This window comes from Pristis pectinata, chromosome 10 (assembly GCF_009764475.1).
Source record: "Pristis pectinata isolate sPriPec2 chromosome 10, sPriPec2.1.pri, whole genome shotgun sequence".
Lineage (NCBI taxonomy): Eukaryota > Metazoa > Chordata > Chondrichthyes > Rhinopristiformes > Pristidae > Pristis > Pristis pectinata.
Window position 1 is genome coordinate 14141061 of NC_067414.1, and position 15070 is coordinate 14156130.

Consider the following 15070-nt stretch of genomic DNA (forward strand, 5'->3'; position numbering starts at 1 on the left):
ACCCCACCAGATGAAAGGTTTCTTCAGTTATTTTAAACAATTTGGTTAGATCACACTTAATCATCTTTACCCAATGGGATGCAACCCTTTACAATCTCCTTTCACCTTGGTATCATTCCAATGAGCCTTTTGGGACTAATGTTCTTTAGGTATGGTGCCCAGAACAGAATATAGATTGGATTAATACTGAGCCTTTTGTGTGGTCATTCTGGGAGCCTTATTTAAATGAGATCATAACCATTGCAAATTAAATACATGAAGGGCAGTTTAAATGCTCTAAATGTAAAGATGTTTGTTTTGGGGATAATTTCTGTTATGGTTTAAGAATCTTTCATTTGAAGTTCCACCAAATTGAAGTGTTTCTTGCATGTTAATTGAGTATTAGGATAATAAGTTATTGCCACAAGTCATTGATCACTGCCACAAATTACTATTCCCCACATGTATCCTGATACTGAACTAAACATTTCTCAATTGACCCTGTGCTAAGCTCGTGATTGTAAATCCTATCCATCGCCAGGACTATCTCTGTAATATCATCCACCTGCATCCAAGTAGTCACTGTGCAGTCTGGTTAGAAATCAAATTTTTTATTGTTGAACATCTAAGCATAGTGTGAGAAAGATTTCAGTAGAGCTCAGCAACTAGTTTTGTCTGGAATTGCTCATATCCAAAAAAAATGGGACTAGTTTGTGCTGGTTGTACTCTGTGCTCCAGAGGCATGCATTTGTGTGAAGTCATTGTCAAAAATAGCACAGATTCTAGTTCCTCTTTTTCAAGAACACTGCCAAATCTAATAGGCTAATCAAAGGAAAAGGGACTGGTTTGGGTTGGACTTAGTTTACATTGGACCTAATTTTTCTGGAGCTGGAATGGTTAAAGTTATTCCAAGTGGTGCTGAGTCCTGACGTACTGGAGGACAAGGGGCCAGGTTCTTCCTGAACTGGAGCATGCATGTTTTGGCTCAAATTTTTAGCCCGCAACTTGCTGGAAGTAGGAGCAGTGAGCAATGTGGTAGGGCACTGGGGTATCTGGGATCGTTGTGAATGATGGAGTTAGCAGGTTTTCTTCCTAAATTAATGTGTGGACTGTTTATGAATTTTTTTGAAGTTGTAACTTAGCACCAGTACTAACCTTTTAATTTTCTTTTTCTTCCCACTGATATTTTAACAGTTGAAAAGGAAGCCACAATCCAGGAAGAAGATATTGAGTTGCCTGACTTGGACTTGCTTCGCACAATGACACACCTTGTCTTTATTGATTTGGATAATTGGGCAGGCTTCTTCAACCATTTACCAGGACAGCTTAACCAGGGCACATTTTTCTGGGGCTTTCAAGGTTAGTTTTGTTGTGGTGAGAACCAAAAAAATGCATTGAAGATGATCAGTTTGCTGATGATCACTTTTCATGACGCCAGACTGTTCTATTTAATGTTGTATCTGACTGCATATCCAAACCTCTGAACTACTGGAGGCAGTCTGCTTCCACCCATCCTGTTCTATTCTTGCATTGAAATTTTTCCAGCACAAATGATCTTTTAACCCAACTTCCACCACCCCCCCCCCCCCCACCCCCCCACCCCCAGATTACCAATAACCCTTTGCTGTTTCCTTTGACCTTCTGGGGAATTGACCACCTCTTCTACTTTGTCATCTGCAAGTTGCAGCAGTGCTCCTGTCTGACCTCTATCCAAATTGTAGAAACGAAAGAGTTGCCCATTCTGCCCTTTGAGCCTGCTCTGCCATTCAGTACTATCATGGCTACTATCATCTACCTCAATGCCATATTCCTGTTCTCTTCTACTACCCCTTCATTTGGAAACTTGCCTCTCTCCTCCTCAAATACATTCAGCAACTTGGTCTGTACGTCCCTCTGTGGGAGCAATTTCTGCAGGTTCACCTGAAGAATTTTCTCATTATCTCATTCCCAAATATCTTGCCCTGGATCCTGAGATTGTGACTCCTTGTTGTAGATGCCACTAATCTCCATCCCCAGTCAGGGGAAGCCTCCTGTGTCCAGTCTATCTGGCTTTGTCAGACTTTCATAAAATTCAATGAGATCCCTTCTCATTCTCCTAAACTGCAAAGCCTAGTCTCTCCTCGCATAGCAGTCCTGCCAATCTCAGAATCTTTAAACCACATTTAATATGGCCAATGCCTTGGTAGTTTTATCAAATACAGTTCCACAAAGGTGTCCTCAGCAGAACCCCTACTTACGACTACCCTGTTGGCTCTGGTTTATTGCTTATCACATTTTTAATCCTGCTTGCTACTAATCATGGAGATTGTAGTCAAATACAGCACCCAAACAGGTGCTGTTTCATTTTACTACTCCACTGTGAAGGCTCTTCAAGGTATGCCCACTTTGAAGAAGATTTCCCCTGGGAATTCTGAAAGATCCTCTCTCACTGCTCCCCTCTGATTTCTGCTGCTGTCCTGCTCTTTGATGTTCTCACCCAGACTTGCTACTACAACCACTTGTCCTTGCTTGTTACTTGTCTTTGCTGCTTTCTTGCCCCATGTGGCATCCAGCTCCATTTCCAGATCCATTTTACTGTCCAAACAGGCCCTTTGGCCAACCAAATCCATGCTGACAGTCAAGCACCCATTTACATCAATCCCACTTTATTCTCCCAATGTTCCTATCGACTTCCTCCACATTATACCACTCGCCTCCACACTGGGAGAAATTCACAGTGGCCGTTTCACTTACCAACCTGCCTGTCTTTTGCATGTGGGAGGAAACCCACAAGGTCACAGGGAGAACATGCAGACTCCACACAGAGCACCAGAGGTCAGGAGTGAAGTTGGATTGCTGGAACTGAGGCAGCAGCTTTACTCACTACGCCATTGTGCTGCCTCCATTTGGCTCCCAACCAACACCTCTTTGGGCAGTGGGAGGATATTGGCACACCCAGAGGAAACCAGTGTTCGATGCCCTAATGCTTACCGTAAACAATGGCGGGGAGGCGAGAGTCAAATTTCAACTAAATGAACATTAAGTTTAAAATGTGACAACTATGAGGAAGTTGTAATTGTAATGTAATGAAGAAAGCTCCTCAGATGTATTCTTTGAGGGTATTGGATTGAAGAGTTGAATCTCTGAGCAAACATTTTATCCTTGTAATTCTATTTTAAAGCTCTTCATTTTTCTATGCTAATTTTTTTCATCGTGTTTTTTGTTTTGCACCCAGGTGGAAAGACTCATTGGAAAGCCCCGGAAAACTGTCGTATCTACAATTATCTTGTCAATACTGGATGTTTTTTCCTTCATCCACGGTGCAGTGCTAGGAAGGATGCTGCTGACTTTGCCATCTGCATGCATGTTTGTATTTTTTTAAAAACCTTTCTTTAATGTGCATCATCGCTGATAAATAATGGTTCGTAGGGGATAAGATAAAAGCCATGGCTTGACTTTAATTATTAATCATGGAGCTCCAGCTTTTTTCTAATTTGCATTGATTATAGATTCAAACTTGCAAGGAAGCAGCTCAGAAGTGGTGTAGTGAAATATGGCAACCAGTTTTGTCCACACTAAGCTTCTATGTGCAGTAGTGTGATAATGAGTAAGCTTTAGTAGTAGTTTTGGATGTTGGGAACTCCACTCTTAATTGAAATAGCACAGTGGGATTTTTCTGCCCATCTAAGGACAGATGGGTTTATAAGCCCAGAGTTGACAGGATGCTACAATGGGACAGGAGAAGGTAGTGAGAGTTTTCTGGATGAATCAGTTGAGGGGTTGAGTAATATTCCTCGTGTTATGATTTTCAACGGGTGTACTTTTTGGCATAGCTTTGATAATTTGTTAAGTGAAGCACAACCAGTATTACTACCAGCCTTGCGCTGCTCCCAGTGATTCATTAAATAAATGGTACTAATGATTTGCCTGGATCACAGGAGCCACTTTGTGAGACACGACAGCGGACTATTTTGGGCATTTCAGTCAGTGGTTTCCCGATTTTAAAAAGCTCAAGTGATATTGACAAAGCTGAATCTTGTTGAAGTTCAAGTACCTCAGTGGGATTCCGAATAACAGCCTTTTAACAGTATACATGATGGTTACTACTTTAGTTTTACCATTCACTGCATTTAGACACAATTAAAGTTAACACTATTGCCTTTACTATATGTAATAATTATAATGATTTTAAATCAACCTCACTTCCCTCCAACTTTTAAACCAGCTTGCCTCCATGGACTGTCTGCACTTTTCGCTGCCTCGGTAAAGCAGTCAACATAATCAAAGATCCCACCCATCCCAGAATTTGTCTCCTCTTTTCCTCCCACCCCCCACTGGGCAGAAGATCCAAATGCCTGAAAGCACAAACCACCAGGCTCAAGGACAACTTCTATCCCACTGTTATCAAATTCTTGAATGGTTCCCTAGTAGAATAAGATGGACTCTTGACCTCATCTACCTTGTTATGGCCTTGCACCTTATTGTCTGGCTGCCTGCATGGCACTTTCTCTGTAACTATAACACTTTATTCTACATTCTGTTATCGTTTTCCCTTGTGCTACTTCAATGCACTGTTGTAATGAAATGATCAGTATGGATAGCATGCAAAACAAAGTTTTTCACTGTACCTCGTACATGTGACAATAGAGCACTTAACCATGATTCTCTCAGGGGAGGTCTATTAACAAGCGTAGTCACAAATTTCCCAGTTGCGAATTGTTCAAGTTGGTCAACAATTTCCTAACTGGATGTAAATCAAATAACCTAGAGGATAAAACAGATGTCAAAGAATTTTACAGTGCAGGGTGTGCCAGTTTGCCCATTCTGACCCAGCTTTCTGACAGGTTCTCCCTTCTGCCGTCAAAAGTGCTTGTAATTTTGAACCTGTTAAATCTTTTAACTCTGTTCTAAGCCAACCAGCTTCTGCGATTGTTCTGTAGAGCTGAAGTCCCACATCCTGGGTCCTGTTCCCAAAAGTCTCTTCTGCCATCCCTGAGGTGTACTGTCTGTTCTTGGGGCAGTTCTGTAGTTAAAGTGCTCCCTTAGAATTAAGATAACTTTAGTCACATGTACATCGAAACCCACAGTGAAATACATTATTTTGCATAGTGTTCTGGGGGCAGCCCGCAAGTATTGCCACACTTCTGGCGCCAACATATTTAAACTGTTCTGATGAGGCAAAGAGCGATTTGATTGCCAGTAAAGTTTTTTTTATTACTTTATTCTGTGCTCTTCTTTCCAATCCTCGCTCATTTTGCACTATGATCTTATCCCTCTTGTTCCTACTATCAACCACAGGCTGGGCGGATGGACGAGCAGTTGCCAAAGCATATCCCTTTCACCGTACTGTCTGGAGACAAGGGCTTTGAGGAACTGAAGAACCAGTTGAAGAAGACAATGCGGCCAGGCCACGTTCTGAACCCTCACCAGATGGAAGGGGAGCTGATGTGTGCCTTATTGAATAGTATATCTGATATTGGAAAAGGTGGGACAGAAGATGATAAAAGAGAAATTAAATCCCGTGCTGCTGCTTAACTGGAATAAATGTGTCTATGATTTTACACTGCTGTTGGACATTAAATTTTTGAGAACGATTATGCCCATTGAAAAGCTTTTCTGAATGTATTCAAATTTTTATCCGTTTGGTTAAGTTTTCTTTACAATATGGCCATCTAACTGTGGAAATAAGCTTGAAATACTTTAGAAGCTGGAAGCTGAAATAAGCGCAAGGCCAGGCAGCATTGTAGAGGGAGAAATGATGAATGTATTAGGGTCATTTAAGGGTGGAGGTAGCGGTATTTCTAAGGTGGAGTAAGCTAGATTCTTTATAAGGGGTTGAAAGGTTACCATGGGGATGAGGAGTTGAGTTTCCAACCAGATCAGCTAATGATCTTATTAAATGGCAGAGCAAGCTCAAGGGTTAGAGTGGTGTGCTCCTGCTCCTAATGTGACAGAAATTGAAGATGTCACGTGTTTTAAGCAAGCAGAAGCAGGGGAATGTGGGCAAGAGTAAAGAACAAAAGGGAAGAGTTTTAGGGACCAGTGTTATTAAATGGAGAGCGCTGATGCTGTGATTCATGTCATTTGTCTGGATGAGTGAAATATGTTCAAGTCGATTTCAAAAAAATTTACTCTCATTTGCATTTTTTCAGGTGTGAAGAACTTCATTATTAATTAAAAAGAATGGGTTTGGGTGGGGGGGGCGCGCGATGAATTAAAACTTGCCTGGAAATGTATACTGGTTTAATTGCAGTAGAGTAGGGAAGTTGTACTAACTGGATTGCTCTTTCAAAGATCAGTCACAGATGTGATGGGCTGAATGGCAGCCTCCCAGTTCATTATTGCTATGTGTAGGTATCTAAGCAGTAAGCTCTTTCACTCTCCATCTGAGCTACTCTTCAGGTCAACTTTTTTGTGTAATGCCCACTGTGAGCAGGGTCACCCACTGCTGATTGTGTGTTGATTTGTTGACCACTGGAGAATGGTGCCTCAAAACAAGAAGCTGTTTGGCTCTTTGTACCTGTGTCAGGTCTGTGCATACCTTCCAGTGAGCTCTTCTCTCCAATTCTTTCCTTTGGTGTTTGTGTCCAGTTCCTTTTTGAAATTGGTAGTGGAATGTACTTTCAGGCAATACTTTGCAAACGTTATCATAGTGTTTCTCCCCCCCCACCCCTACTAATTTTGCTAATAAATCAGAGGAATAATTAGAACATTTTATGTGCAGTTTAATAATCCTCCTGCATGTACACATGGTTTCACTTTGTCCTTATTAAACCAAATTGGACAGGGCTGTACAAAACAATCTCCACATAAAGGGTCTCAACCTGAAATGTTGATTATCCATTTCCCTCCACAGATGCTGCCTGACCTTCTACATTCCTCCAGCATCTTGTTTTTGCTCCACATGACCTTAACCACTCTTAAGGAAAACAAATGCAGGTTTTCTCATCTCCCCACACAACTAAAATTCCTTGGGATCAAGGGAACTTGCCGATGGAGCATTGTTATCCTCAGCATTTCACTTCACACATGCCACGTTGAGAAAGCATAGTGACATTCCACTTTTGCTTTATTCCCAAGCACTGATGCAGCATCATTCCTGTGTTCTTGGACTGCAGATTGGAGCACAGGCACATGAAGTAGGTCCAATAGGGGAATGGTACGTGGTTGTGCTGTGTAAGAACCAAACTGAGGATCTAATGGGAAGCATTCCTTTAATGCAAGGGAGGTAATCAAGCATGCTTCTGGTTCCCATTTGGCCAAGGCACTGCCGTAGTTTCACTGACCTTTGTTTTTGAACTCCAGACAGTGATGATGAAGATGAAGCTCTTCAAAAAACGCTGGCACTGAGTTTGCAGGAAACCAAGATGAAGCAAGATATTGCTGATGAAGGTACACTCTTGTTCTTAATTTTTAACTTTTGAAACAGCATTCTTCAGTGAAATTATGGTTATTAAATGTATACCTTTGTCACGATTATCTAACCAACAGTGACCACAACATGATTTAAGATTATCATGAAACATTAAAGGTAAATATATTTGGCTGGGCTAGAGTACTTGGAAATGTTTCTCTTTTGTAAGATTTGTAAATGTGTGGTTAATGGTCGGTGTGGATTCAGAGGGCCTGTTTCTGTGATGTATGTCTGACTCTGCTTTAACTTTCTACTCGCTGTTAAGAAATCTAGTAGAGAAGTCGGGAGAGCCTTTACTGGTCTTTCATTGATGATGGGTCTTGGTTCTGGGATTCCCTTCCCAACAGCACTCTGGAAGTAGGTCTGCATTGCCTCTGGAAAGTAGCTCACCATCACCCGCAAGGGCAATTGGCCAATTAGTGCTGGTCCTTGCTGGTGTTGCCCTGTAAACTTTTCGTGTGGGGGTTGAGTGATTAACTTGCTGTCATGGAATAGTTTGGATGAATATCATAAATGCATTAAAGGAGAATCAAAATATGCATATGAAAGATAATAGAATTAGGATGTACTCATACACTTTGTCGGGAAGGATGGGAGAGAATAGAGTGGAGCATAAATACTGATGCAGAGTGGTTAAGCTGACTGGCCTGTATCTGAAATGTATTCCTTCTAAAATGTTATGTCCTGATCAGAAACTGGACTGTTGTTTAGGCTTTGGCTTGGAGTATTCTAATCCTGGGCACCTTGCTTTAGGAAGATTACAAGGCATATGGAGAGAGTGGATAAATTTGGTGGTCTCCTTTTTAACAACTGGCCAATCTCCCATTAACCTCTCCTCAAAAATCAAAGGGTATTAACAGTATCAATAAGTGGAAACTGTGTCTACTAGCATTGGGCTCAGTATTCAAAGGACACAGCTTTAAAGTACACCAACAGAACAAGAGGGGTGCCGGTGAGTTGTTTAGAGCTGTGAGTTGGAAGAAGTGTCACGAGCAGGCTCAATAGTACCTTTCACCTGGAAATTGAATAACAACGTGAAGGAGGGAAATATTGCAAGGGAATGGGGAAAGAGCATGGAACTGGGACTAATTGTCTTGCCCTTCCAAAGCTGGCACAATGGGTCAAGCAGCTTCCTTCTGTGTTATATGGTCCTTTGGACTTGAGAAAAACTTGATCATGCACAAAATTTCTGTCTGTTATCTTTAGATGCTGAAATTGAAGAAGCCATTTTGCAGAGCCTGGAAGAAAGATAACTGGGGGGGGTCTGGTGGAAGCAAAACCCTCGGTGGATCAGATGGGCAAAAATTTGGAGATGCCTAAACTCCTCAACAGAAGCAGGAAAAATGTGGTTGTTCCTTCCATAGTAGATCATCAGTGCTGGGAAGAAATCATAATTCTTGGCTTGTCAAGCAGAGTTTTTCTTTGCTGCAGATGGAAGTAAGAAAAGAGTCAAAGAACAGGAAACCTACAGAAACGTATATAAGCCATAATGTGTGTGTTAAACATGCAGTAGGTTAAAGTGTATGGTTACCATGTGTTCTTAATGATGGAGCCTGAGAAACTCTGCTGCTTGAAGCCATTGCTGTTAGATCAATCCACTTATCATGCGGTTGCAGCAGGTTGCCTACACTGCAACACTCTTTTGGCTTCTTAACAGATGAGAGATTCTTTTTCTCAGTTTTGTTTCCTTCATTGAAATGTAAGATTTTAAAATGTTTGAGTGATTCATTTTGTTGAAAACTGCAGTGGTAACATTCAAAACCAGGAATGTTCCCCTTTGCCTGTCTGTCTTGCTTTTCTCAATTTACTATAGGAGTTAAGAGTAGCCTTTTATTAAAGTATATATATATTTTTCATATGCTGTATATGTTTAAAACTCTATCAATGTGCTGAGATTATATTTGGTTAGTAGACTGGAAAATAAAAATTGTCTTTGTTCTCCACTTTGAGTCAGTTGGTGGTCAGTGGGCATAATATCCACATTCAATCAAAGTCTTTGTGATGGAATTCAAAAACCTGAGCCTATCTAATCATCCACCATTTGTGCGCAGATAATGGTTATGTAAACCCTTGATATCAGTGGTTGATGGCCACTGACGTTGTGTCCATGTTACATGTACAGTGCGAGTTAAGTGGTTAAGACAGTAATGATGCATTGAAGGGGAAACTCAGCATGAAAAGGAATAATGACTTATTCTGGAAAGAGAATGATTGGGGAAACCTAGAGGGAGATGTGAGCAGACATCTGAAGCGTGTGCAGGTTGGGCCTGTTCCTGAGCAGTGCGAGACACTGGTGAGTATCATTTAAGATATCTTTATTAGTCACATGTACATCGAAACGCACAGTGAAATGCATCTTTTGTGTAGAGTGTTCTGGGGGCAGCCTGCAAGTGTCGCCACATTTCTATGCGCCAACATAGCATGCCCACAACTTCCTAACCCGTACGTCTTTAATAGCTCTGGCATTATCTATCACTGCTGTGGATTGAAAATGGACTGGGCAATAATTAGCCAAATTTTATTTTCCCTGATTCTTGTAACAATGCAGTTACAACTACTGGAACAGCTTGGCTAATTCTGGAGTGCAGACCTTCAGTACTATAGCTGGGATGTTATCTAGTTCCATAGCCTTTGCTGTATCCAGTGCTGTCAGCCATTTCTTGCTGTTACAAGCAGTGAATAGAATTGGCTGAAGACCAGCTCCTGTGCCGGTGGAGATGTCAGGAGGAAGCTGAACTGGATCATCTATTCAGCACTTCTGATTATGGTTGCTGACGCTTCAGCCTTTAGCAGTTATGTGCTGGGCTCTGCTGCTGCTGAGGATGTGGTATTCTTAGAGTCGTCTCCTCCCATTAGTGTTTAACTGTCCAACAACACTTGTCACAAGATGTGGCAGGACTGCAGAGCCTTGATGTGATCCTTTGATTATGCCCATTGCATGCTGTTGTTTTGTACATGTAGTCCTGTGTTTTAGCTTCACATGAATTTAACTTCATTTTTATCGATAATATATACACCTGATACTGGTCTTGGCATGTCCCTTGACACACTTTCTTGTAACAGGATTGAGTCCCCTCTGGCTTGATACCAATGGCAGAGAGGGATGTGTCAGGCCACAAGGATACAGACTGTGGTGGAGTACATGGGGAGGCAGATTTTGGAAAGATGCAAAAATAACAGGGTTGTTATCGTGGGAGACTTCAACTTTCCAAATATTGATTGGCACCTGCTTAGTGCTAGGCACCTGCTTAGGGCAGAGTTTAAGTGTGTTCAGGATGTATTCCTGTCACAGTATGTTGACAGGCCAACTAGAGGGGATGCCATATTAGATCTAGTTTTAGGTAATAAACTGGGTCAGGTGACAGATCTCTCGGTGGGTGAGCATTTGCGGGACAGTGACCGCTGCTCCATAACCTTTGGCGTTGTTATGGACAGGGATAGGAGCAAAGAGGATGGGAAGATATTTAATTGGGGAAAGGTGGATTAGGCTATAAGACAAGAACTTAGGAGTGTAAATTGGGATGACATTTTTGAAGGGAAATGTACTATGAAGATGTGGTCATTGTTCAGGGATCTCTTGCAGGATGTTAGGGATAAATTTGTCCTGATGAAGCAGAGAAGGAATGGCAGGGTGAAGGAACCGTGGGTGATAAGGGAGGTGGAATAACTAGTTAGGAAGAAGGCGGCAGCATACATAAGGTGTAAGCAGCAAGGATCAGGGCTTGTGAAGAATGTAGAGTAGCAAGGGCTGAGGAGAGTGAGAAGGGGACATGAAAAGGCTTTGGCGAGTAGGGTTAAGGAGAATCCCAAGGCTTTTTTCTCGTATGTGAAGAGGAGAAGGATGGCTAGGGTAAAGGTAGGTCTGATTAAAGACAAAGGTGGGAGGATGTGCCTGGAAGCTGTGGAAGTGGGTGAGGTTCTCGATGAATACTTCTCTTCAGTATTCACCAAGGAGAGGGGTCTTGATGATGCTGAGGACAATGTTGGTGAGGGTAATGTTCTAGAGTATGTAGATATCAAGAGAGAGGATGTGTTGGAGTTGTTAGAAAATATTAGGACAGATAAGTCCCCAGGGCCTGACAGAATATTCCCCAGGCTGCTTCATGAGGCGAGGGAGGATATTGCTGAACCGTTGGTTAGGATCTTTGAGTCCTCTGTCCACCGGGATGGTACCGGAGGATTGGAGGGTGGTGAATGTTGTCCCCTTATTCAAAAAAGGTGGTAGGGATAGTCCAGGGAATTATAGACCAGTGAGCCTTACATCTGTGGTAGGTAAGCTGTTAGAAAGGATTCTGAGAGATAGGATCTCTGAGCATTTAGAGAAACATGGACTGATTAGGGACAGCCAGCATGGCTTTGTGAAGGGAAGATCTTGCCTCACAAGCCTGATAGGGTTCTTGGAGGAGGTGACCAGGAAGATTGATGAGGGTAATGCAGTAGATGTGTTCTACATGGATTTTAGTAAGGCATTTGACAGGGTTCCTCATGGTAGGCTTCTTCAGAAGGTCAGAGGCCAAGGGATCCAGGGAGGCTTGGCCGTGTGGATTCAGAATTGACTTGCCTGTAGAAAGCAGAGGGTTGTGGTGGATGGAAGCATTTGGATTGAGGGCTGTGACTAGTGGTGTCCCACAGGGATCGGTTCTGGGACCTCTACTTGTGATATTTATTAATGACTTAGATGAGGGGGTGGAAGGGTGGGTTAGCAAGTTTGCAGATGACACAAAGATCGGTGGTGGTGTGGATAGTGTGGAGGGCTGTCGAAGCTTACGGAGGGATATTGATTGGATGCGGAGCTGGGCTGAGAAGTGGCAGATGGAGTTCAGTCCAGAGAAGTGTGAGGTGGTACACTTTGGAAGGACAAACTCCAAGGCGGACTACAAGGCAAATGGCAGGATTCCAGGCAGTGTGGAGTAGCAGAGGGATCTGGGGGGTTCATATCCACAGATCACTGAAAGTTGCCTCGCAGGTGGATAGGTTAGTTAAGAAAGCTTATGGGATGTTAGCTTTCATAAGTTGTGGGATCGAGTTTAAGAGCCATGAAGTAATGATACAGCTTTACAAAACTCTGGTTGGACCACACTTAGAGTACTGTGTCCAGTTCTGGTCGCCTCATTATAGGAAGGATGTGAAGGCGTTGGAGAGGGTGCAGAGGAGATTTACCAGGATGCTGCCTGGATTAGAGTATGGGTTACAAGGAGAGACGAAAGGAGCTGGGGCTGTTCTCACTGGAGAGGAGGAGGATGAAGGGAGACATGATAGAGGTGTACAAGATATTAAGAGGAATAGATAAAGTGGACAGCCAGCGCCTCTTTCCCAGGGCACCAATGCTCAAAACAAGAGGGCATGGCTTTAAGGTAATGGGTGGGAAGTTCAAGGGAGATGTCAGAGGGAGGTTTTTCACCCAGAGAGTGGTTGGTGCATGGAATGCGCTGCCTGGGGCGGTGGTGGAGGCTGATACGTTGGTCAAGTTCAAGAGATTGTTAGATAAGCATATGGAGGAATTTAAGATGGGGATATGTGGGAGGAAGGGGTTAGATCGTCTTAGGTGTGGTTTGAAGGTCTGCACAACATAGTGGGCTGAAGGGCCTGTATTGTACTGTATTGTTCTGTGGTTCTATTACTGCTGCTCATGGTCCACAACATTTCTTGGATGCCCAGTTTTGATCTGCCTGATCTGTTCGGAGTCCATCTTGTTGAGCACAATGGTAGTGCCACACAACATAGTGCGAAGTTGGGGTTTATCTCGAGCACTGTACAGTGGTCTCTTTTAATAGTATCATGGGCAAATGCATCCAGCATGTGTAGCTTGGTGTAGATGAGGTCAAGTTGGTAAATCCCATGTCGGTTCACTTGCTGCTGAGTCTGGCCGTTATGTCCTTTAGGACTCAGCCAGATCGGTCAGTGGTCAAGCCACTCTCAGTGATGGACATTTAAGTCCCCACTCAGAGTACATTCTGTGCCCTTGCTATTTCAGGTGGTGCTTCCAATGTTGTTCAACATCGAGAAGCAGTGATTCATCATCTGAAGGAAGTCAGTAGGTGGTAATCAGGTGGAGGTTTCCTTGTCCATGTTTGACCTGATGCCATGAGACTTCATGGGGTTTGCTGCTGATCTTGAGCACTCCAAGAGCTACTCCCTCCTGCCTGTATACCATTGAGTTGCCACCTCTGGTAGGTCTGTCCCACTGGTCCAGGACACAAACAGCTATTGTGATGAAGGAATCCAGGCTGTGTGTAAGGTATTATTCTGTGAGGAGGACTATGTCAGGCTGCTGCTTGACTGGTCTGAGGGACAACTCTTCAGATGTTTGAGAGGAGGATTTTGCATGGTTGACCAGATTGAGAGTGACTTTGCCATGTTTGAATCCTGTGCCTCGGTCAATGCAGATGGTCAGTCCATTTTTATTTTTCTGTTTTATCTTGTGGTAATGATACCACTGAAAGGATTCCTAATCATGGGTCTGGACTCTCATGGGCCAAATCAGGTAAGGATGGCAGATTTCTTCCCCTGATTAGTGAATCAGGTCGTGTTTTTTATGGCAATCTGGTAGTTTGGGGGTGGGGGTGGGAGGGAGATAGGGAGAAAGAAAGTCATTCATCCAGAATTAAATTCCATAGCTGCAGTAATGGGATTTGAACTGGGGTCTCTGGATTGTTAATTTGGGTCCTGGGGTTACTAGTCCAGCAAATAAACTCTTGTGTCCACCAACATGCAGAGCCTGAGGATGTTGGGGGCGGATGCCTTAACCAAATAGCAAGTTTCTTTTATTTAGATTTTGCCTTGGGCAAACTGTCATGGTTTTTCACATGTTAACTCTGTTATGGAAGCAACATGACAGAAGGCTGGTCATTTCCTTCATAATCTTAGAATGCCCCAAATGGTTCACAAGGGTAGCCAGGGCTGTAATAAATATGGAAACTGCTTAGGATGTCCTCCCCGGTTCGTAACCCGAACAGTTTGCAAGTCAGAAATGTGGCTGCGAACTGAATTCCCCCATGGCAGAAGATGCCCGCAGAGGAGGGTTGTCCCATAGGAACAGATAGTTGGGAGAAGCATTTTTAAATTTTATTTTGCCATTCTGAATAAAGCTAATATTAACAAATTTAGCCCAAGAGACCACTTTTTCTCCACAGCTCCCTAGTTCACTTCTCCTCCCACCCATCTCACCCCGGGGACTTTCCACTGCCCCCGCCATAGGTGTAACACCTGGCCCTACACCACCTCCATCCAGGGACCCAAACAGTCCTTTCAGGTGAGACAGATTCACCTGCACCTCCCCTAATATCATTTACTACATTCAGTGCTCCCAATGTAGCCTCTTCTATATTGGCGAGACCAAACGCGGGTTGGTCGACTGTTTCACAGAACACCTTCACTCCGTCCGTAACCGCGACCTGCATCTCCCCATTGCCAGTCACTTCAACTCCCCCTCCCACTCCATCACTGATATGTCAGTCCTTGGCCTCCTCCACTGCTGAGAGACGTACAAACGCAAAGTGGAGGAGCAGCACCTCATTTTCCATCTAGGGACCTTGCAGCCTAACGGCATGAACATTGAATTCTCCCACTTTAAGTAAACAAACCCCCTCCCCTGCCTCTTCCCTTTCCTAGCCTCTTTTTTTCTCCTCACCATTTTCTCTCCACTTTTCCTCTCCTCTTTCCCCACCCCCCTCCCATGCCACCTGCCTCCGTACCTTT

At 43.3% G+C, this 15070-nt stretch overlaps 1 protein-coding gene across 7 annotated transcripts in view; it reads left to right on the forward strand.

Moving 5' to 3' along the window:
• The window catches only part of znf451 (zinc finger protein 451), a 41361-nt gene extending 32047 nt beyond the window's left edge, over positions 1 to 9314 (forward strand). For all 7 annotated transcript variants that reach the window (XM_052025154.1, XM_052025153.1, XM_052025151.1 and 4 more), the window contains 5 exons: positions 1174 to 1338; positions 3194 to 3324; positions 5257 to 5443; positions 7264 to 7350; positions 8579 to 9314. In XM_052025154.1, coding sequence (XP_051881114.1) covers positions 1174 to 1338; positions 3194 to 3324; positions 5257 to 5443; positions 7264 to 7350; positions 8579 to 8625 — 617 coding nt within the window. In that variant the 3' untranslated portion in view covers positions 8626 to 9314. The remainder of the gene's footprint in view (positions 1 to 1173; positions 1339 to 3193; positions 3325 to 5256; positions 5444 to 7263; positions 7351 to 8578) is intronic.
• The last annotated feature ends 5756 nt before the right edge of the window (positions 9315 to 15070 follow it).